Below are 24981 nucleotides of genomic sequence, written 5' to 3' on the forward strand. Positions count from 1 at the left end.
AGGGGTCATTGCGGAGGTCACTTCTTGATTTGTTTCAGGCCAGTTGAGTCATTCTTTGGCCATTCCCCACAGGAGAGGCAACCGGGTGTGCCAAGATGCCTCTTGGCATTGAGGTGTTGCAGTTTGGGGGAGGGAAAGAAGGTGGGAGTAGCGACAATAGGCATAGTTTTATCTTAACTACTTTATTCTTGTGGTTGATTTTTTCACTTGCAAAGAAGAGTTTGTAACTTGAGATTTTTGACACCTTTTGATCACCTGCAAACTTTGCAGCATCTTGATTGTGCTTTAATTTGTGATTTTGTCTGCAAATGGATACTTCGCGTCCCATGTAAATGTGTGGGGTTATGATGTGATTGTGATCCTAATTTCATGCTTTTTTTATGCTTCCAAGTATCCTTCATGGGTAGTCACTGGTGTCTCCTTTTGCTTCCCTATCCTTAGTGGAGATAGTGGACCCAGTGGATATCTATCTCAACCTCCTTCGGACCATCTTTGACTTTAATGCCATCAAGAGTTTGCTGACTGGGCCCAGCCAACTGAAGATCCGAATTGATGCCATGCACGGAGGTAAATGCGTGTTCTCCTACCAAGTGGTGGGCAAGAAATGGTAAAGGAGACCTCAATGTGTGTTGGGTTTCTGGGATTAAGAGGAAGGCTGGATTTATAGATATTCATACAGTGTGTGTGTGTTCAGGTATTTGGGATGCTCTGGAAAGGTTCAGGGCTCTAATTTCTCTCTTTTGATGCAAATGAAAACAAAGCTTGAACAAAAGGTTTTGAGGCTATGCCTGTTAGAGTGGAGATAGCAAAACTGTAGTTATTAAAATTGTTTTTGATACATACACAGTTTAAAAGGTCAAATAGTTCAAAGTTTATTATGAAAAAATCCATTCCCAACTCCTTCCCCCAATTTCCTACTTTTCAGAGGCTACCTTTTTTTTAAAACTCTTTCAGTGTTTTGTTTTTTTTTTTTTTTTTTTAAAGTATTGATCTTCCTGTTACTGAATACTATGAATATAATGCTCCTTGTTGATTTTTCAGTTTGCGGCATTACTGACTTCATACCATGGAAGATGAGGTTGTAGCTCTTTTTCACCCTCTCCAGTCACTAAATCCAAGCACACTTCCTTAAACTAATTATATCATCATTTTGGGAAGATCAGTATCTACTGTCTACATTATCCTAACACTGCTGAGCCAAGCAAAATACTGTAATTATATTTTCCTTACAGAACAACTTCTTCTGTGGAATTAGTAATTGTCCTGTTTTCTCACTCTTTAGGTTTTGTGAAGTGTATTTACCACTCTTAACCCTCATATTCTCCCAGTGTCTATATCTTCTCTCACTTCATTTTCCTGGAGACCTGGGATCTCCTCTGCTCTGCACTGGTTGCTCTGTGAGCTGCTGTTGTCCTTGAATCTCCACTTAACATCATCCTGTAATTTCCTTTACCCCTTTCTTATGCTGACTCTCCTATTTCTGGATCCTTTGTCTTCCACTTTCTTGATTTACTCCTACATTTTGGAACAAGTTCCAAAACTTGTTCCTGGAACAAGTTCTCCAGGAACTCTGTGAGAGAAAGCTCATGGGAGGTGAATGTTTTGAGTCATTGCATATCTGAAAATGCCTTTTTTCTGTGCTCACTCTGAATTGCTATTTATCTGGATATAGAAATCTAGGTTGGATATTATTTTTCTTCAGAAGTTTGAGGGCATTGCTCCATCGTCTTCTAGCTATTCCTACTGAACTGGAGAAATCTGATGCTGTTCTGATTTTTAATCTATGGTATGAAATCTTTCTTTGTTCTTTTCTGGAGGCTTTTAGGGCCTTTGACATATCTTCAGTGTTCCTTCTTTTCACAATGATGAGTCTTAGTGTGAGACTGTTTTCCTCTATTGTGCTGAGAACTTGGAGGATCCTCTTAATCTAGATACTTGTGTCCTTTAATTCTGGGAAATATTTTTGCATTACTTCTTGGATGATTTCCTCCATTATTTTCTCTTTCCTTTCTTTCCAGAATGGCTGTTGTTTAGATATTGGCCCTGCTTGACTGATCCTTTCATTATCCTATTCTTTCCCCCACCACCCATTTTCCTTCTCTTTGTTTTTTGCTACTTTCTGGGAGATTTCCTCAGCTTTATCTCCAAGTCCTTCCATTAAGTTTTTCATTCCACTATCATATTTTTAATTTCCCAAAACTTTTTTTTTTTGTTTTCCAAATAATCTCTTTTTAAAAATAGCTTCCTATTCATCTTTCATGAATGCCATATCTTTTTTTAATAAGTCAGGTTTACTGAGGTATATAATTTATATGTAGTAAAATTGATACCTTGTTGGTATACAGTTTCATGAGGATTGACAAACATATATAGTCATGTAACCACTCTGACAATCAAGATATACAATATTTCTCTCACTTCCACAAGTTCTTTTGCGGCCCTTTATAGTCTTACCCCTCCTCCTTCCCCTAGTCCCTGGCAATCACTCATCTGCTTTTTGTCCACCACGCCCCCCCAACTGCCCCAGTTTTGCCTTTTCCAGAAAGCCATATAAATGGAAGCATACAATATGTAGCCTTTTTCTTCAGGCTTCTTTCACTCACCATAATGTTTTAGAGATGCCTTCATGGTGTTGTATATATCAGTAGTTATTTCTTGTTACTATTAAGTAGTATTCCATAGTAAGGATGTACTACATATTGTTTATCCATTCACCAGTTGATACAATTAGGGTTATTTTTACATTTTGGCTACTATAAAACAAAGCTGCTATAAAGCTTTATGAACAAGTTCTTTATGGGGATATATGATTTCCTTTGTCTTGGATGGATAAATACTTAGGAGTGGGAATGCTGGGTCATATGATGTATATGTTTAGGTTAATAAGAAACTGCCAAACTATTTTCCAAAGTGTACCGTTTGCAATACCAGCAGAGTATGAAGGCTTCAGTTTCTCCATGTCCTCACCACTACTTGGTATTGTCAGTCTCTTCAATTTTAGCCATTCTGTCACATCTTGTTGATCTCTATTAGGATATGACTGAAATATACTTTAAAATATTTTTTCTCTCTGTGTAGTTTCTGCTTTCTCCAGGTTGCTCTTTACTCTCTCTGTTTGGGTCTCATGTTAAATGCATTCTTCAAAAGTTTGGTGGTTCTTGGCTGCCTGGCATGTTTAAGAGTGAGGCACTAAAAATTTTGTTGGGAGCTCTGAGCCCATGTGTGGAACTTATCTTCCAAGGGCTTCACTCTGAGGTCTTCTGGCTGGGCTGTTTTGCTTTTTTCCTATTGGGCTGGTTCTTTTCCCCAGAAAAGGCTCTTTCAGTTTCTTAGCTTAGCTTTACCTGGCCTAGAGGGAAGACAGCTTCTCTTTCCAAATAGTTTGAGCAATGTTTTGGATTTGAGCCTCATTGCCTAGCTTGTACTGTGTGTTCATCTCTGAATCAGTCACTCTGGTTGAGGGATGGAGGATACTGACTGGCAGACCTAGGTCACCTCCCCAGCCTCAGGGTAAGTAGGATTTAGCCACATCCTGATCACATGAACTGAGGTGGGGAAAGGATTGGTTCTGCAAAGGAAACCCAAGATGCTGCTACCGGAGGAAGGGGAAATGGGTGCTGGGCAGGAAAAATCAAAAGATGTTCACTATTTGAGGTTTGAATTGTATTAGTGGAAAATAAATGGAAAGCAGTACTTTGATATATTTCAGCCAACAGGATTATGTGCTGATCCCCAGATGTGCTTGCTGTATGTTCTACCCCAGGCTCCGTTCCCTTGCTCATAGTGTTCTTTCCATTTGGATGGCGTCCTCACTCCTGTCAAATTTATATTCTTCCAAGTCCTCCCAGAAATGCTGCCTCCTTCTTGAAGCCTTGCCTGTGGTCATTTCTTCTTTCAAGCTATTGGATCATATTATTTCATAAATATACATTGAATAGAACTAGACTTAGCATTGCAGTCACTCACCTGTAGATTTGACTCATCCCGCTGCTAGATTGAGAGCCCAGTAATGTCGGAATTGGGTGCTTTGCGTCCCTTGATGCCCTCCATTCTTCACATAGGAGTTCCGTGTTAGGCACTCCACGAATGTGTGTTGAACTGGAAAACACAACTCCTTAACATTTATTTTGTAAAATGTGCTTAGTTTTATATGCTTCAGTGTTTTACAGTGTTTAATTATACACTTGGCAGAATTAAAACAACTGTAGAGACAAAGAATGTTGCTAGAGCCTATTAGTGCTTTTGCATATATTCAGCTAAAGCTTTTCATACATAAAAAGTAACAGTCAATAAATCATTAGGTAGTTGATTTATTTCTGGCAATATTTTAGATAAGTTTTGGAGAGAAATTTCATGGAACTGGATTATTGAATACAACTTCTATATGCCTAACACAGTCACTGGCACATAGCAGATGCTCAATGAGCAGTAGTTGAAGTAAATATTATTCTGTGTTGTGTCTTGAGAAAACTTGTAGAATTTATCTTTTTTTTTCTTGTGCTATTAAGTAACCTTCTTGTTCTAAGCAGAGCAAAACACCCTTGGTTTGGGGGGTGGGCAGAGGTTCTGCAAAGATCTCATATTGCTGTGTATTTTTTTTCAGTTATGGGACCCTATGTGAGAAAAGTCCTGTGTGATGAGCTGGGGGCCCCAGCCAATTCTGCAATCAACTGTGTTCCCCTGGAAGATTTTGGAGGGCAGCATCCTGACCCCAACCTGACATATGCAACGACCCTTCTGGAAGCTATGAAAGGAGGGGAATATGGGTTTGGAGCTGCATTTGATGCTGATGGGGTAAGTAGGAAAGTTTTCTGCCTGCTGATCCTTTTGCTATGTAATGAGCCAAGCACTGGAAACCAGAGAACTATTGGATACCTCTGGGGCTGACATGTATGGGGCATATGAACCCTAACTGGCTCTGCATCTGCCCTTCTATCTAATGGCCAAGTATTGCGCTTAAATAGCCATTACTTTTCTTTTTTCAAGTAAGCTTATGTTATAAAGAGGTTATTTCTTTTTAAAAAAAATTCATGCAGTACATCTTTATTATGGCTGATTTTGTTGAAATCACCATGTTAAGAAGCGAGCTATTTTAGCAATAATCTCTGTTCTCCATTATGTTTGGGGGAAAGTGTGAATTAAGAATATAGAGGCTACTGAAGCCTGAGGAAGTCATCCACATTTCGACAGGTGGGATATATTCCTAGTCGTGTCAAGATCGTGGGCCCTATAATATTCAGAGATCTTGGTTTCCCATGCCCTCTTTGGCCTCATTCAAGTTGTTTTATGTTGTTTAAATGTGGAATGGCAGTAAAGTGGCTTGTAATGATGATGGGAATGGGCTGCTGGTGGCAGATGCCTTTGCCTGAACATTTTCACACATTCTTTCCCACAGGACCGTTATATGATCCTAGGCCAAAATGGCTTCTTCGTGAGCCCTTCAGACTCCCTGGCCATCATTGCTGCCAACCTCTCTTGCATTCCGTATTTCCGTCAGATGGGGGTCCGAGGGTTTGGGAGGAGTATGCCCACCAGCACAGCCCTGGACAGGTAAGCAAGGATGTCACCATGAAAGCCTTCATGGCAGGCCTCTGACATCAGTGTTCGCTTTGCTGGTAGCTGTCACTCATACTCCCCTACTCCACTGGGAGCTTGTTGAAAGCATGGGAACTTAGAGACATACTGTAGTATACTGGGTAGGCGTGTGAAGAATCAGGTGGCCTGAACTTGATTCTTGGTTCTGCTACTTTTTAGCTGTTGGGAACTTGGGGGACTTATTTGATTTCTGTGCCTCTGTTTTCTTATCTTTAAAACGAGGATTATAATAGTATCATCCTTACATGGATTGTTATGAGGTAGGAATGAGGTGATTCTTGTAAAACATGTAACAGAATGCCTGGTTCATAGTAAATACTTCACAAATGTTTAGTAAGAAAACTTACTAAATATGTAAGTGAGGTGGAAAGAACATGAGTCTTGAGGTCAGGTAATATTATGTTAAAATGCTCGTTTGTATCATCATTAGTTATGTAAAAACAGGGAAGATATATCATAGGTTTGTTGTGAGAATGAAATGAGATACGCATGGAAAATGCCCAATAGGAGACTCACTTAGTAGATAGAACAGTCTGAGGTTTCTTTCTCCTGGCCCTATCCATCCATCTTTTACCTTGTCTTATAAAACAGTGAATTTCAGAGACTAATATTTTCAAGCAACATATATTATTGTGGAAGCAGTATTTGTTTATGGTGGAAAGTTAGAAAACACAGAAAAATAAGAAAATGAAAACATCATATCTCTCTGCCTGACTTACTTATGTTAACTGATAAATGTATATTCCCTATTGGATCTCTTTATATACATATATAATATACATACATAGTTCTAAATCATATATAATATACACAATATAATATATAATATATAATATATATTTGCCTTTTTGTAAAAACCAAAAGGAGATCTGAAAGTACATACTGCCTTGTAACTTGTTTTTTTTCTATCAACAATCTCCCACTTTGTATTAATACATTTTTATGTCATCTAAAGCCAAGATCATATTAAAATTTCCTCCGAGTGTCCCCAGAATGTCTTTAATAGAGGGTTTGCCCGAAGCAGCATCCTGTCTAACACCATACATTGCATCTGGTTGTTACATCTCTTAAGTCTTTTATAATCTACCACAACCCCTTTATCTTTTACTTAATGACAGTAATTTTTGAAGAGACCTGACCAGTTGTCCTGCAGAATCCCACCTTCTGGATTTGTGTGGTTATCTCCGCATGGTGTTACCATTCATTCAATCATTCATTAGGTAAATTTTATATGCAGTGAAATGAATAATCTTAAGGCTACAATTCAGTGAGTTTTGAAAAATGTATACATCTGGGTAACAACCATCCAGAATAAGGTATAGAACATTCCCGTCACCCCCTATAGTTCCCCCATCCTCCTTGCAATGCCCCTTAGGCAACCATTGTTATAATTTCTTCTGCCGTATTTAGGTTTTGCCTGTTCTTGAACTTCACATAAATAGAGTCATATACTATGTACTCGTTTGTTACTGGTTTTTTCATTTAATATATATTTTTTGATTCATCCACATCCATTGCATCTGTTACTAGTTCATCCTCCTTTGTTGCAGTGTAGTATGCCAATGTGTGAATATATCACAGTTTACTTTTCCAGTCTCCTGTTGATGAACATTTGGGTTGTTTCCACTTATTAGCTACTATGAATCATGCCATTATAAGCATTCTTACACATGTCTTTTTGTGGACACATCTACATTTCTCTAGTTAATTTCTAGGAGTAGAATCCTGATTGTAGGGTAGATGCATGTTTAATTTTACAAGAAACTGCCAAACTATTTTCCATCGTGTACTCCTATTTGCAATGTGTGAGAGTTCTAGTTGCTTCATATCCTCAACAACATTTGGTGTCATCAGTCTTTTTTATTTTAACCATTCTAGTGAGTGCAAAATATGATCTTATTTTGGTTTAGATTTACATCGTTCTAGTGACGTTGAGCTCATTTTCATATGCTTATTGTCCATTTGTGAGCTCTTTTGTTATGTACCTGTTCAAAATGTATTTGCTCAATTAAAAATGCACTGTTTGTCTTTTTGTTATTGATTTATAGAAGTTCTTTATATATTCTGGATAATACGTCTTTTTTTTTTTTTTTTGGCCACACTGCCAGCTTGTGGGATCTTAGTTCCCTGACCAGGGACTGAAAGCAGGCCCTTGGCAGTGAGAGTGCAGAGTCCTAACCACTGGACCACCAGGGATTTCCCTGGATAATAAGTCTTTTGTCAAATGTATGTATTACAAACATTTTCTCCCTGTCACTTTCCTTTTCAAATTTTTTATTTTTTTTAACATCTTTATTGGAGTATAATTGCTTTACAATAGTGTGTTAGTTTCTGCTTTATAACAAAGTGAATCAGCTATACGTATACATATATCCCCATACCTCCTCCCTCTTGCGTCTCCCTCCCACCCTCCCTATCCCACCCCTCTAGGTGGTCACAAAGCACTGAGCTGATCTCCCTGTGCTATGCGGCTGCTTCCCACTAGCTATCTATTTTACATTTGGTAGTATATATAAGTCCATGCCACTCTCTCACTTCGTCCCAGCTTACCCTTCCCCCTCCCCGTGTCCTCAAGTCCATGCTCTATGTCTGTGTCTTTATTCCTGTCCTGCCCCTAGGTTCTTCAGAACCATTTTTTTTTTCTTAATGGTGTCTTTTGATGAGCATAAGTTTTAAATTTTGATGATGGCCAATTTTTTTTCTTACATAGTTATTAGTATATACTTTTTTTATCCTCTATAGGAAATCTTTGCTTACCCAAAGGTCAAAAAGATGTTTTTCCTATGTTTTCGTCTAGAATCATTGTAGTTTTAATTTTTACATTTAAGTCTATGATGATTTTGAATTAAGTTTTGAAAATTGATTAATTAATTTTTGAAAATTAATTAATTAATTTTTGGCTGCATTGGGTCTTCATTGCTGCGTGCGGGCTTTCTCTCTAGTTGTGGTGAGCAGGGGCTACTCTTTGTTGTGGTGTGCGGGCTTCTCATTGTGGTGGCTTCTCTTTGCTGTGGAGCACAGGCTCTAGGTGCACGGGCTTCAGTAGCTGTGGCACATGGGCTCAGTAGTTGTGGCTAGCGGGCTCTAGAGCACAGGCCCAGTAGTTGTGGCACACGGGCTTAGCTGCTCCGCAGCATGTTGGGTATTCCTGGACCAGGGCTTGAACCCGTGTCCCCTGCATTGGCAGGCGGATTCTTAACCACTGCACCACCAGGGAAGTCCCGATTTTGAATTAATTTTTGTGTGAGGTTCACTTTTTCCCCATATCCAGTTGTTATTGAAAACAGTTTACTTTTCCGTTGATGCATTTGTTAAAAATCAGTTGATCATATATATGTGGGTCTATTTCAAGATTCTCCCTTCTGTCCCATTAATCTGTTGTCTCTCCCTATGCCAATATTACATTGTCTTGATTATTGAAGTTTTAAAGTAGATATTTAAATCAGGTGACTCCTCCAACTCTATTTTCTTTTTCTCCATATAGACAAAGTTATGTATCTTAGGTCCTTTGCATTTCTATATACATTTTAGAATCAACTTGTCATTTTTTACCAGAGCCTGTTGAGATTTTGATTGAGATTGTGTTGAATCCATAGAGCAATTTAGGAAGAATTGCATTTTAATAATATTGAGATGTCTAGTCCGTGAATGTGATATATCTCTCAATTTATTTAGTTTTCTTTAATTTCTTTTGCATACTTTGTAGGTTAATTTCTCTTACGTACGTTTTGTAGTTTAGTGTGGAAGTCTTACACAATTTTTGTTAAATTGATTCATGAGTATTTTATGTATTTTCATGCTATTGTAAATGGAATAGTTTTATAAATTTAATTTTCCAGTTGTTTGCTGCTAGTAATTAGAAATATAACTGATTCCTGTAAATTGATGTTTTATTCTTCCATCAGTGGGGAGATGAATCACACGCCTTTTGGATGCTCCCTATTTTACTTCTATCCCTCAGGTGATATTGATATCAAGTCATGGTAATGAACCAAGCCTCAGCCTAAAATTCTTGCCTAGCAGCACCAGAAAGTAGGACGAATGATTCCATTTTTTCCCCTTTGCCTTTGTTTATATCTTTCTTTAAAAAAAAAAGAAAAGATTCAGTAAAACTGTAGAGAGCAAAGGAAAAACCAGACCATCTCTAGAAATGGAGAACCCAGAGTCATAGAGGCTTCTGAGTCCTATGTGGGGTGTTTAATATTGTGCGAGCATATTTAATAACACCTTCCACTTATACAGAATCTTATAATTTAGAAAGAACTTTCAGAAATTTGAACTCACTTGATTTTTGCAATAATTTAGTAAGGTAATTGGGTAGGCATTAACTCTCAACATATTAAAGATGTTGAACCAATTATCAGAGAGGTTAAGTGACTTGTACAAGGTTACACAGCTAATAAGACAGTGACCCAGGATTTGAAACTATTGCATCTGCCCCATAGCTACAACTTAATCAGGATGGTCCCTGAGAAACCAGTTGAAAATATTGCTCAACTCTCCTGTGGGGTAGTCAGCAGCTTTCCGAACCCTGGCCAGGAGAGGCTGGTTTTATTCTGACAACAAAAACCATTTGTCCTCTTTTCTCGTGGAAATTTCCCAGTAGTTCTCGATTTCACTTCACATCCCCCCTTCCCAATAAATCTCTGTTTCAGTCAGAAACCAGAGGCCTTGCTTAGAAATTTCACAAAGGACCTGTTCTGATATGTAAGTGACCATTTAAAAGGATTATTCATGCTTGCTGGTTGGGATTCAGAATTCTGTGGGGGCTCTGACGTGGTGATTTTGTTTTGGGTATGTGATCTCTTGTGGAGTCCCAGGTGGATTCTCATGATGGACGCTTTATAAGCTTCTTTCTTCTTAGTAAAATAAATGCACCCTCAAAATTTTATCTTGACAGTGGTTTCCCGTATAGGTTATTTTTTAAATTAATAAAATCATAGGAATGTACCCATAAATTCCAGTCCCCCGCAGAATGGCAACGGAGTGGCTGAGACACATTCAATGATGCACTTGCCCAAACTCCTGGAATTCCCGAATAAGGGGGGGCCTGCATCGTTGAAGCTGATGAATTATTCAGACAAACTTTCATTGTTCACAGATAACTGTTGTTCCCCGAGGGAAGACTTTCAGTATCTTTAATTTCTGCTCTTACAGTATCACTGAAACAAGGATTCCATTTACCCCAGAATAATACAGTTTCAGTCTTGAAAATGGCATTCTTTTGGGGCTTTGTCATTCTGAATGTGTCTGATTTGTGGTTGCCGATGAATCTGTGTTGTTGAAATCATTTTGCTTCAAATTATTTGAGAAGTAAAGCACATTCAAACTATATTTGTGGCCCAAGGTCTGTCTCCACCCCATGAGGAGGTATTAAATAATCCTCAGTGTCATCGTTTTTCCGTAATATTTATGAAGTGCCCATCTGTGTTTGGGGCTGTGCTGAATGCTGTTTTAAGCAAGGCAAACACACTCAGACTTGAAGTCTCCTCATTAGAGATATTTAGAGTCTCAAATACAGCGAGCATCCTTGTATACACTACAAGGGAGCGAGATCTGAAAAGTATGTTTTGACTACAAAGTCTGCCATATAAGGTCCACCACCCATAAACGTGATGGTGCAGGGAATTAGTGCTCTTCTACTCTCTTTTTGTATTTTGTGTCACTCCTGTTGTTCACCATTTATTCACTCAAGAAACATTCATTAAGGACCTTCTATGTCCTAGAAAACTGTCCCTTGCCCTGATGGAACTTACAGTCTAATGGAGAATTTGAGTAATAACAAGTAAAGAAGAAAATATAAGCACAAATTGTAATGCATGTTCAGGGGAAATGAACTTGGTGTAGTAATAATGGGCGGGTGTGGAACATCCTACTAAGATAAGGTAGCCAGGGAAGGACTTGCTGAGGAGGTTATGGGTAGGACCAAAGATTGGAAACGTGCAGATGGACCTGGCTTTGATGCTGAGATTAGAAATGGCCCATAACACATGTGAAAATACTTACTTTTTCAGAATGTAGTCTACAGCTATTTGTTGCCAATCCCCAATCTGAAATATGTATGCTTTATCTTAAACATATTCAGCTGGTCGTTGGAATCCAAACAGTGTTAATCCCGCAAGTATGCAAGTATCTACTGATCTACGATGACCTTGGTCCTTGCTACATCCTTTAGATCTGTGCTATTTTGTCTCCAAGATCAGTCAGGATGCACGGCAGTAAGGGGAGAGATAGTGTTGTGAGCTAATATGTAATTACTCAGTCTCCCATACATCCCTTGTGCTATAGAGTGATAGGAATTATGAGAGAAAAAACCCTTTATTGGAGTACTTATTGCCCTAAAACTCTCCATAGCTATTTAGGTCAGGGTCAAGGGAGAAAAGAGATGGCACCCTCAAAAGGGTTTGCTAAAAAGAATTTAGTAATAGTAACTTAATGACCTGGTCCACAGAGGTATGGGTGAAGATAATGAAGGAAACCAAAAAAATCAAGAAGTGATGGAGAGGTATCCCAGGACTCACAATATCAAAAAGCTATTAATTCTCCCAGGACTAAAGGGTCAAGGGAGGGATCAGGGTAACCATAGCCTGGTGAGGTTTGGAGTTGTCAGGGACTGAGCTTGTCAGGGAGGTATAAATACCCCAACTTCTCTCTTTTCTCACCCTCTGATTTCCTGCTGATACATCCTCTTGACCAAACCCAACTGGTAGACAGAGGGTAACCTGTGGAGCTCAGCCTCCTAGGGAAGTGAATAGGGCAGAGATGGACATAGAATGTAATGGGGACTCTTAAGGTGGGAGGGGGCAAACAAAGAATAAGCAGCATACCCAGCACAATGGCCAGTCTTTCTGGTAATTTCTACCTGCTTGTCTCCCAGTCTTATCCTTGTCCTAGTTTTTTGGAACTTGGGTGTAGTGAGTTGAGTTAATCATGCTCATCATTGAATACTCCTTTTGTAATTTGTCCAATGGGAGACATTTCTTATTATTAAAAAATTAATGTATTTCTCTTTTCTTTGACTACCTTTCCCCCCAGAGACAACCACAAATGTGTGTTTATTGGGTGTCCTTTTGTTTGTGTATGTTGTTTTATTTGCATGTATTTTAAATGATTGTGACTAGTACTGTATAATAAATTGTATTAGGTTTCTTTTTTCCACTAAAGACCTGTGTGCCATAGAGGAAGAGCCTTCCTCTATGGCTTCCTCTTCCTCTATGGCTCTCTTCCTCAGTGGCTCTGTGTGCGTCTAGTGTGTTGCTTCTAACTGCTGCATAGCAGTCCATCGTGTGTATCCACAGGTCACCCCTGTTCCCTCAGCTCTGAACACTCAGGATGCCTCTTACCTCCCATTACAATGAATAGCCCCTAGGGATTTATGTGAGAATTTCTTTGACATGTGTATCCAAGAGCAGAATTTTTGGGTCAGAGGCAGTGTGTATACTTAATTTGACCAAATCCTGTGTTAGATTGTACTCTAGAATGGCTTCACTAGCCTGCTTTGCCCACCAGTTCCTGCATCTTCAAGACCATGCCAATATCTTTATTGTCTAGCTTTCTAATTTTCCCCCAGTAGAATAGATAGAGAGTAATATACCATTGCTGTATTAAATTTTCATTTCTCATATTACTAATGAGCATCTGTTCAGATGCTTGAGATACTTGGGGATTTCCTTTCTATCAATTGTCTCTTCTTGTCCTTTGCCCATTTTTCTATTTAGGGTTTTCTCCCCTTTTTGATGGATTTGCATGAGTTCATTGTATATTCTGGATATTAGGCCCTTGTTAATTTTAGGCACTTCTAATTTTCATCTTTTTTCTTCAGACAGAAATGAACCCCTGTGTTCTATATCCAAATTGCTGTCAATAGACAGCTCTGCTATATACAACTCAAATTTATTATGTGTAAATGGCAATTTTTAAAAATTTTTCCCTAAAATTGTTCTTTTTTATGTTTATTATCTGAGTGACTTACCTATCATAATCCTAGATTTCTACTTCTTCCTCATTCCCAACACACCATTAGCCACTGGGTTCTGTTAGAAAAATCCCTTAAATAGTTCCTGAATCATTCTTTCCTCTCCATCCCTATTTTTTCCTTTCCTAGTTCAGGTTCTCATAATCTTTTGCTTAGACTATCGCAATAGTCAGGGAACTGGTCTCCTTGGCCCCAGACCTCCTCTTCTTTAGTCCATATTCTAGAACACCTCAAGAGCGATTGTTCTAAGGCAGAGAGCCATGCACCTCCCTCCCTTGCTTAAAACGCCTTGGTGGCTTCAAAAGCCTGCAGCATGAGATCCTATCTCCTGATTCTAAAACATGCATAATCTCTGGGTTACTTGCATCTCACTCTTGCCTACCTTTTCTATCCTGCCCTCTAGACGTGTTATGCTGCTTACAGTTTCCCAAATTTGATGGCCTCTCACACTGAGGTGCCTTTGCACATCCTGCTGTCTTTCCTTGAAATGTGTTCCCTTTGCCCCATCCCACCCCACTTTGTTCTTCCTGATCTTTCAAGACTTGAATCAGCATCACCTTCTTAGTAAGTACTCCTTTGATGTCATGTTTCTCTACCCCAAAGCAATACATGGAACTTGCTCTTTAGAGATCCTTTTATCACAATTGTCACAGACATTGAAAACATGTACTTGCCTGTTTCCTAATGTCCTGTAAACCCCCCAAAGGTGAAGGTTTTAGCCAGTGCTTGGCATAGAATAGCTTCTCAGTATGCACTTATTAAATGAATGAATGAGATTTTTTTTTCCGTTTTGGATACTTTTTATTTGGGAGAAAAAGTAACTAGAATGCCACAACTCTACGAACAAACATGCTTCTTTGGACATTTTTACAAATTAAATTTGTCGATGCTATCACCTGGTTGCACAGGAAAGTAAGTATACTGAATGATAAGAAGAAAATGAATGATGTATAATTGCACAGTCTTTTTTTGGGTCTAATAAAACTGTGCCTGACTTATGGTTTTAATTTACATTTAGGTAAGTTTGTAGTGAGTTGGATTTTAGTAATGATATGTGGGTGTTGATTATAACAATAAAAATGAGATAAAAGGAAGCAACGACACAGCAGTTATTTCCTAGTCAATAACTAAAAACCACAGCCTGAACTTAAGCTCAGGTTTCTTTATTCCTTGCCCTGCTAAGTAGGGTGAGGAGTGAGGAGCTAAGTAGGACAGTTTGAGGATGCCTAGCATTGCCTTCCTCTATGCTTTTTGTGTTCACCTATTGGAGAGGATGCTGGCAGTGATTCAGGCCTGCTTGTCAGTATTTCTGAGAGCTGGTGTCAGATGAGAAAGCAATTTCATGCCTATGTTTAGTAGAGGGCACTTATAAATTAATTAGCTAAGGTGAGAGGAATAAATTGGTAACATTTAAGACTAGAGGCTGCAAAAGCTTTGGAGATGTTGGATAAACCATCTTTTGTCAGTTGTTCAGAGCTGTCTTGGGTTTTTGCTCTCCGTGCTGGTCAGAAAAACAATTTTGGATGAGCATTAAGTGACTTGAGTTCCAAAATATATAATCATCATCACCCTTCCATGTGAACGCAGACAAACCATTTTTAGAAATCAGCTTTCTCTGGCCTGCTCTATTTGCAAGGACTCTTTGCCACTCTTTGGTTTTGTTTCTAGAAAGGCATGGTCATTGTTAATGGTGTCCAGCATCCTTTTCTCAGCCCTTCCACTGACTTGGCACTTGTTGGCATTTGACACGTAATTTTGACCATTGGTGGGTTCTGCCAGTACTGAAAGAAGTTCCTTTACACCACTCTGGGTGATTGGGGATTAAAGATCATTTTAAGCAGGGGTTTCAATGCCATTCGGTCTAGAGCTAAGTGGAATGCAGTTGGTCCCCAACGGGAATGTTGACTTCATGACCTGCTTTTATTTATTATCTCAATTTTGGTTTTTGGCGGGTGCACTTCGTTAATATCCTCCTTTCTTTTTTGTGACTTAAAATATTTATACACTTTAAAAATCAATCCCATTCGTTATTGCAAAGGGGCATGAGGTAATTTTTTGGGCTGATAAGAATGTTCTATATCATAATTATGGTGATAGTAATACAACTCTATCTATCTACCTATCTGTCAAGACTCATGGAACTATATACTCTTAACATTGGCGAATTTTATTTTATATCAATTATACCTTGATAAAAGTGATAAAAATAATCAAACCCTATTTATTTGAAAGCAAAACAAAGAACTTGTTTTGGGTCTTCCTTTATGATTGGAGTCATGGATCATGACTCTATTTGAATGACCCCAGATCCCAGCATCAAGGCTTGCTTTTACCAGACCGTCAGTAAACACTGGCTGGTTCAGGTGAGTCCAGTGGTCTTTGGAATCGCTGTACACTGTCTCCTTCTCTGTGGTGAGCCAGAACATCAGTGTACTACCTGCAGGCTTGTCTTGCAAAAGAATTCCATTTAGAGTTGAAAGTTCTAAGATTTCAAGGTCATTAGTCAAATTTCTTAGTGATGTAAATATGTAAGGAAGACAGGATAGCCCAACGTAACTCTTGCTTAGTCAGCGTAACTGTATGCTTTGTCAAGCAGCCAGAGAAGCTTGGCACTTGACAGTGCTTTTAAATGATGGAAGATAATGATAAATCATCTCAGACCTGAAGATCCTCCTGGAGTGAAAGAGCTTTTTGTACAAAAAAAATGGACGTTTTGTATTCGCTTTATATTTTGAAATGAATTTTGTAACTCTCACCAAAAGATGTTTTCTAATGGATTTTAAACCTCAACCTGTTAGGGTAGTGTTAAGCTGAACCTGTTGGAACACTGCTTAAATTGCTAAGTATCATCAATTTCACTTACCCAGCAGGCTGAGGGAAGAATAGTATCGAAAAAACATGCACAGGGGAATCAAGAAACTGCCCCAAAGTTTTGCCTGCTCAGCACAAAGAGGGAATGCATTTTTATTTACAGTGGATTCCATTACAGTATCTTGTTTGATATTCACACAAACCCTCAGAAGTATTTGTATCAAGTGCTATTATCAACATTTTATTTATAGAAAAAATATAATATTTGGAGATTAAGTAACGTGCCTACAGTTGCCCATCAAGAAGGAAGCAGTCAAGACTGGTGCCAGATTGTCTAATTCCAAGTCCCATAATTTCTTTGCTGTTCCTTATTGTTGAGAGCAGGAGAACGTTCTGATTATATCAGAATGTCATTTGTGTCTATTGGTGTGTGTGTGTCTGTGTTGGGGGACCTATGTGTGTGGTGGATGACATCAGACAAGCATAATTAATTTCAACCCCAAGATGTCTTGTAATTTGACCTTGAACATCACTACTGTTTAGTAAAGCTCTGGAAGAAGCAGTTCTTGGCTTTAATTTAAGACTTCCAGGAAAATGTTGACTGGAGTTCAAGGTAGCATTTGAATTTTATACCCTTACCTCAGGATTTGCTTGCAGTGGTAAGATCAGCAGTGGCTCTACGAAAAAACCTTTATCAGGTTTCGGCAGCCTTTCTCCATAACATTCTGTGTAAAGTGGGTGAAGCTGATATGATTCCTTCTAAGAGTTTTTAATCTTAGACAAACAACACTGATGAGCAGAAACATAAAAGATACCAATTAAGTACAATGGGATCTTTTAGTAAATAATGTGCTGGCAGTTGTATATAAGATATCGATGCTTAGAAAAGGAAAAGAAAAAGAAATGGTGTCAGCTCCTGTCTGTATGCCCTATGCAGGTGAGGATAGAATTCAGACCTGGGAGTCCACTCATCTCATCTCTGATCAGGTTTCTGCCTGAGGTTTAAGTTTGTCATTTGGAATTCCAAGTTCTTTTAGAGTCCCCGATTGCATCAGTGGTTTATATCCTAGCATGGAGGAAAATTGTTTGGTAAGTTGGTGCCTGTATTTAGGAATGCAAGTTCTCTATCCAGGACTCACCGAGAGATTGTATCAGTCAGGATCTTTGTGCTGCAAATGAGAGAAAACTAGCTGAAATGGGACCTAAACAATAAAGGGAATGTGTTGGTCCACATTAACTGAAGTAGTTTTGGCCTCAGGTGAACCTTGATCCAGCAGCTTAGTGATACCTGAATATTCCCTCCTCTCTGCTTTGCCTTAGGAGGTATTACTTTCATCCTCAGGTGTTCCCTGCCTTTGGCTCTCCAGGCTCTCCCTTTGGTGGAGCAAATGTCTGCAGGATTTCTAGGCCTCATGCTCTTACACTACCTTGTCTAAGAGGAGTTTTTAAAATTTTTTTAATTTTTAATTTTTTTTAACATCTTTATTGGAGTATAATTGCTTTACAATGGTGTGTTAGTTTCTGCTGTATAACAAAGTGAATCAGCTATCCATATACATACATCCCCATATCTCCTCCCTCTTGCGTCTCCCTCCCACCCTCCCTATCCCACCCCTCTAGGTGGTCACAAAACACCGAGCTGATCTCCCTGTGCTATGCAGCTGCTTCCCACTAGCTATCTATTTTACATTTGGTAGTATATATAAGTCCATGCCACTCTCTCACTTCGTCCTAGCTTACCCTTCCCCCTCCCCGTGTCCTCAAGTCCATGCTCTATGTCTGCGTCTTTATTCCTGTCCTGCCCTTAGGTTCTTCAGAACCATTTTTTTGTTTGGATTCCGTATATATGTGTTAGCATATGGTATTTGTTTTTCTTTCTGACTTACTTCACTCTGTATGACAGTTTCTAGGTCCATCCACCTCACTATAAGAGGAGTTATTTTAAATTGAAGTATAGTTGATTTACAATGTTGTGTTAGTTTCAGCTGTACAGCACAGTGATTCAGATATATATATATATATATATATTTATTTCAGATTCTTTTCCCTTATAGGTTATTATAAAATATTGAGTATAGTTCCCTGTGTTATACAGTAGGTCCTGTCCTTGTTGGTTATCTATTTTATGTATAGTATTGTGTATATGTTAATCCCAAACTAGGAGGATAAAACTGTGTGTGTGTGTGTGTGTGTGTGTGTGTGAGACAAAGCTTTTCTAGAAAGAAGTAACTGAGAACATGTCCTTGAGTCTTCACTTTGGTTGGGGTTTGTCTCATCTCTGATCCATTGGCTCACTGAGGCCATGAAGGGTGGGAGAGGCTGAAAGTTTTAAGCCTTTTCCCCTTATTAAGTGGAGCTGGGAGGACAGTCATTCCTTCCCATACCAAGTGACAGAGAATGGATGCAGTTTTCCTCCAAAGCAAGATCTTTTCTTTCTCTTTCCAGAAGGAGTAGTGGTAGCAATTTGGGACCCAATAGATGGCAAGGGGATGTGAGCTGGGTGAGTGCATTGGGGTGCAGTTCTGGAGGGAGAATTCAGGACCGAGTTAAGAACTCAAGAGGCCCTTCTTCTTGTTACCTCCTCATACCCCAGCCGATCCTCTGCTACTTACATAACTGACAACAGTGTTAGAATTCGAGTGGTGGTGCTTGCCCTGATCCTAGCATATGCTCAAGGATTCATCTGTCCTTCTTTCCCATCCTCTTCTCTCTACGCTTCCTTCCTTTCTGCCTCCCTTCCTCCATCTCTCTTGCTCTTTCCCTCTTTCCTTCCTTGCTTCCTTCTTTTCTCTCTCCTTTATTCCCTCCCTCTCTCCTTACCTACTTTCCACTTTGTCATTCTTCAAAAACCATTTTTAACACCTGCTGTGTGCCAGGCACACTGCTAGGTGCTGGATACACTGCTGAAATTCATCTACTCTTCCACATCCTTTCTTCCTTTGTCAAACATCACCATCAACAAAATTTATTAATATTCTCCATGGAAGGTATTCTGCTAGATTCACAAAGGCTCATGACTTCAATCTGAATGTTAATGATAGACTTAGAGAGTGTTTCCAAATCATGACGTTGTATCCTGCAGATTGCCTTACACAGATTCTCTTACACAGATTCTACTAAATTTAGGAGTGGGAGAGAAAAGAGAATATGTGTGCTAGAAAAAGAGGACATAGGTTAAGGATTGCAAACATTTCTGCCTGCCAGTGTACCCAAATGTGTTCATGCATGGAGTGGGACGTGGTACTCTTTGACCTTCATTGGCCTCTGCATTCAGACTACCTGGGTTTGAATCTTCTGCTCTCTGGCTCTGTGACTTTGGGCTGGTTCCCTAATCAGGGTCTTCCCTGCTAAATGAGATAATAACAGCGTCATTCTCATTGGGATTAAATGAGGTAATGTATGGGCAGTGCTTAGAGAAGTGCCATTCACAGTAAGAGCTCCAGGAAGGTTAGCTGTTATTATCATGATGATGGAATTTTAAAGATAACAAACTCAAGAATGGGCAGTGGATTCTAGTAACTAGTCTGCAGTTCTTCCACACTAAGGAACTGGGACTAAACTTAGAGCCCATATCCCCCATGTAGATAACAGTTGTTGAGTGGTGTTCCTTCTATGGGTCCCTCACATTTCACAGTACAACAAGCTTTTAGAAGACTGCTGTGTGACCCTCAAATATCTGCCTTTGGTAGTTTTTCAGATTACTTTGTAGGTAATGATTGTTAATTTTCTTTAGCTCTTCCCTGTGTGTAAATGGAACCTTTCAACTAGGGATCCAGGATTACACCCATTGCCATTTGATCTTTTGCCTTTTTATTAATATCCTTTAAGGTTGTTACAGATGAAAAGTTCTTTGCTCATAGAAGCACCTGGACCCTGGACTGTTGGACCCTGGAAATCCCATCTCTTTAGAAAAACTGTCTTTGTGGGAAAACATAGGGTTTCTTTTTTTCTTTTAAAACACACCTGTGTCTGTCTGTATTTTGGCCAGAACCATTAAACCCCCATACAGAGTTCAAAGTTTTTTTCCTACTGCTAATTCTGATGCTAGGATTTTGGTGTTGTGTTATGTATACATCCCATTAAAATATATAATGTGGTTTGTGTGCGTAATATAAGCACTTGCCCATTTCACAATCTGTTCAGTATTCAGCCAAAAGCTAAAAAGGTAAAATAAGAGAAACATTATGACCAAATGAATTGCTCTGTGATATACCCGTGTGTGGGGAGGAGAGGACAGAGGAGAGATTTGTGAAAGTGGCTTTCTTTGTTATTAATATACCACTAGCTACTTCCTTTCTTAACAGTTAGCATCTCAATCCCAATTTATTGTTGTAATGGTTGTTTCCTGCTTTTATAATGACTTTTAAAAAGTTTATAAGCTCCTCTGTAGTCCATTTATTTGCAGACTCATTAGCCAAGTCCTCTGGTGCACTAGAGAGAGGCTTGGGGGGTGGAAGGGTAAATATTCCTCCCCAAATGAGGTATATACGTGAATATTATCAAAGCAGGTGGGTGCCAGGAGCATGAGAAATTTGAGAATGAGAGTTGATTTGGACAAGGCTGTTTGGATTTTTGGTGGAAATTTCCATCTGAGGACCAACTCCTGAAGTAGGTCAGAGATCAGGGGCTGTGTGTGGCTCTGGGTGGGCATGACATCGAGCCAGGGTGGGGTCACTAGAGGGAACTCTCACGGAGATACGGTAGAATCAAACAGAAAAGGAGATATGTGTGTGAGCACGTTGGTACTTCTGACTTTACTACTGATTCTTATCATTTCTCAAAGCCTGGCTCTCCCTTTCTAGAAGGGAAGTAGTCAGGGCTGGTATAGTGACCCTTCTCCGCAGAGCTCCCAGGGACTCACACTCCTTTTAGCTCATTGCTCTGCCTCGTGTGGGTGTAGCTTGTGCCCTCATGTTTCAAGATTGCAGGAGCTCCCACTACCATGTCTGCATTTTATGCAGCTACCGGAGTACAGGATAAAGAAGAGCAAAAGGAAGAGCAAAGATAGATACACAATCTTTTTAAAGAGGTTCACAGCGTAGATATTTGATGCTTTTGCTTATCTCCTACTTGCCAGAACTTAATGATGTGGCAACACCTAGCTGCAAGGGAAGCTGGGACATGGAGTCTTCACTCTGAATGGCCATGTGCACAGCTCAAAATCAAAGGTTTTCTATCAAGAAGGAAGGGGAGAATAGTTATAGTGGGACAACTAGCAGTCTCTGCCATGGGTTTAATTTAGGTGATGTTCTAAACATTCTGTATAGAATTTTGTAATCTATGCAGTTATAAAATATTATTTTCTCTAATCTTTGACATGGTGAAAATCTTTTATTCTTTCTTTACTAAAGAAGTTAGGATGATGACATAAATGATGATGATATGAATGATGATGAGGAGGAAGAGGGTATGATATTCCTTATCTACCAAAGAAAAGATAAACCGAAAGGACAACTGAATGAGAAAAGTCTTATTTCCCTCATTTTATAAATAAGTAAATTGATGCTCAGAATGGAACAGACCCACTAACACTGATCCTTACCTGTGGAGTTATGATATAACAACAAAGATTGGGAAGCAAGGTTTTGGGGAAGGAAACAAGGTGAGTTTTAGTTGTAAGTAACAGACACCTGAACTCTAAATGACATAAACAGTAAGGGAAAGGTGTAGCTCACATATTAAAATGTCTAGAAGGAACTAGCTCCAAGGGGGAGGGGGCTAACTCATTGCCTTGGTCTCATCATTAAGGAGCTAGGTTCTGTCATCGTCAGGGTGTGGTCTTTGTCCTTGGTGAGCTTTCCTCATGGATCGGCTCCAGCAAGTCTAGATATTTCCCCTACATATGGTGTGGTCTTATGGAAGAAAAGAGACTGCCTTTTATTTATGTGTCTTTTGAAAGTCAAGGAAACTTTTCCGGAAACCATCCAGTGCCATATTTTTTCTTTTTTATAGTACATTCACTTTTGCTGAGGGTAAATAATAAAGTCATTGTTCTGTTAATGAGGAAATCAGTGTGAATGACTTTGGGTGGGCAACTGTCAGTAGCTGCTAATTCATTTAAAGTGTTTCCCCAGTGTCAAAAGACATTGTAGAATTATGCATGTTTCCTGAAAATGCCATTGCCTTTGATGTCACTTGCTTATTACAGTTTGTTCACTTACTTATCGATAACATTTATTGAATACCTTCTCCGGGTGAGATGGTGTTAGAAGTGAATACAATTCGTGCTTACCCTCAAAAAATTGATGACTTAGTGAGAGAGACAGATATCCTGAGTAACACTTACAATGCAACGTGAGGAATGCCGTACTAGGAGCCATGAAAGTGCTGAGAGGAAACCATGTACGCTGGCCTGGACCAGGATCAAGACTTGTGGCTGTAATGGAACTTTCTTCTCTTAGGTTATGAATGTCTCTCGTGGGAAGCCCTTGAATGAGCTCCTTGAGAACAGGGACCACATTTTATTCTTTACATTTCTTTTTAAATCTGAGTATAATGCTTTGACCATAGTAGTTGCTCATGGTGGTAAGCAGGGATGAGTCAGATCTGGAAAACAGAAAATATTCTGGAGCAAACCATCCACTGTGAGCAAAAAAGGTGTTACAGTGTGGCTATAAAGAGTAAGAGCTTTAGTTTCACAGAGACCTGAATTCAAGTGTGAGAGATCTACCGTGACTTAGCTGTGTAAATGTAGGGAAGTTACCTAACCTCTCTGTGCTTGTTTTCTCATCTGTTAAATGAAAATTAGAGTACTGGGACTTCCCTGGCGGTCCAGGGGTTAAGACTCCGCACTTCCACTGCAAGGTGCGCCGGTTCAATCCCTGGTCAGGGAACTGAAAAAAAAAAAAGAAAACGAAAAGTAGAGTACTTAACCTTGTTAGGTTGTTGTGCAACTCAGATGGCATAATACCTGTAAAGTGATCAGCAGAGAATAAGCACTCAGTGGATATTGCTGTTATTATTACTTAGTAACATAGTCTACCTTATTTCTACCTTATTTTTCCTCCCTCATCTAAATCTTCAGTTTTACTGATTTGTTTGTTGAAGAAAATTCTTTCCCTCAATCAGAATGTTTCTGGCAACTGAAAGTGAGCCTTACGCACATTATGCTTCCTGATACTTTAGTTGAGAGTCATAGAGGTAACAGACATTTATAGTGTGATTCTGACAAATATCACATGCTAGTATTTCCTACGTTCTGTTTATTCAGTGTTCTCTATTTCCTAAAATAGGAAAGGGTGCACTGCTGAAGAGTTGACAAATTTTCTCCACAAGTGGCTGGGTTTTCCTTAATCGATGAAATCACACATTGTTGATTGGACCCATTTCCACAGGAATTTCTAGATCTCAGGGCTCATGCTCTGGGTGCCCCCTCCATCCCCTAAAGGTGTTAGGTATTTTTAAGCCAAGCGTGTCAACTAGTCACGGCAGCTGCATGTCAAAGACTATATTTCCTCTAATTGGCTCTGGGGGCCATTCTGTTAATAGTTTCTCCCTTTTATAAAACTTGGTGCCGTGTTCCATTATGAGAAGAACACAGAATTCCAGAGCATGTTGTTTAGGGATAACTGATCTAGCAAATGGAACAGTGAGGTTAAGGAGAAATCCAGTTGCATGGGGGCCCCTGGTCTTATGTGTGGCTTGAAGAGATGGAAGACACTGATGTGTTCTTTGGGGAGAGATGCACAGTTTGACAGGAAACATCTGCCTTCATCTGCTCCAACATCAACATGAGTGATGTGGTAGGAAACCTGTCGTGACTGTGTGGCTTCCATTTCTCAAGCCAAGGCTGGGCCTGAGATCAGGACTGTTTGGTCAGGCAACACAACGTGGCTCCATTTGTCAAAATATGGACGTAACAAACAACATTATTTGAGAGAATGCTGGGGCTATTTCTTATTTAAAGCAAACCATTTCTAACCTGTCTGGCTCTCTCTTCATGTCGCTCTCTTTTTTTTTTTTATGTTTTCTCTCCCTAATCACATTTCTATTCTGGGTTTCAGTGATGAGTGTACACTTTTCAACCTTCATTCTACACCACATTCTCTCTCAGGAGTAAGAATGGCTCCCTGTGGAGGAGGATTCTCCCCAAACGTATCAAAATATCTCAGAAACAAGAATGCAAACACACAGACTCACATCCACTCACACTCACAAAATTTTAGAGATTGTCATCTACCCCTTAAGATATATCTGCCTCCACTCCCCACCTTCAGGATTACTACCTAGAATTAATTAAAGATGCTGTTACTGTAGCATTCGAATTGGTTTGCAGAGAAAACTGCCTCATTTTTCAATATCCAAAAGAGTAAAGTTGGTATCTGACACTGTTCAAAAATAACTGACATTATTCAAAAGAGTAGAGTTGGTGTTTGTCTCTGGAGAGTTCAAAGAGAGTGGAATTGCCATCAGGTCTGAAATAAATTGTGCATGCTTCTGGGAAGATGTAAGATCTGAGGAATTCCTTCTACAAATGCTCTGCCTATCTGATTATTGGTTAGCCAATGACTTTGCGCCATCTTCCAAAAACACCACACTGAAATAGTAAGAAAAAATTAAATATTAGGTGAAGTACTTTGAGTCCAAGGGAGTCCACACAA

General features: G+C 39.3%; 1 protein-coding gene across 1 annotated transcript in view; it reads left to right on the forward strand.

The window, feature by feature from the left end:
* PGM5 (phosphoglucomutase 5) overlaps positions 1 to 24981 on the forward strand; it is a 188365-nt gene that overhangs the window by 35179 nt on the left and 128205 nt on the right. Inside the window, exons 4-6 of the mRNA XM_036855685.1 lie at positions 442 to 567; positions 4604 to 4794; positions 5396 to 5550. Of these exons, the coding sequence (XP_036711580.1) occupies positions 442 to 567; positions 4604 to 4794; positions 5396 to 5550 (472 nt within the window). The remainder of the gene's footprint in view (positions 1 to 441; positions 568 to 4603; positions 4795 to 5395; positions 5551 to 24981) is intronic.

The sequence above is a fragment of the Balaenoptera musculus genome, chromosome 6 (assembly GCF_009873245.2).
Source record: "Balaenoptera musculus isolate JJ_BM4_2016_0621 chromosome 6, mBalMus1.pri.v3, whole genome shotgun sequence".
Taxonomy (NCBI): domain Eukaryota; kingdom Metazoa; phylum Chordata; class Mammalia; order Artiodactyla; family Balaenopteridae; genus Balaenoptera; species Balaenoptera musculus.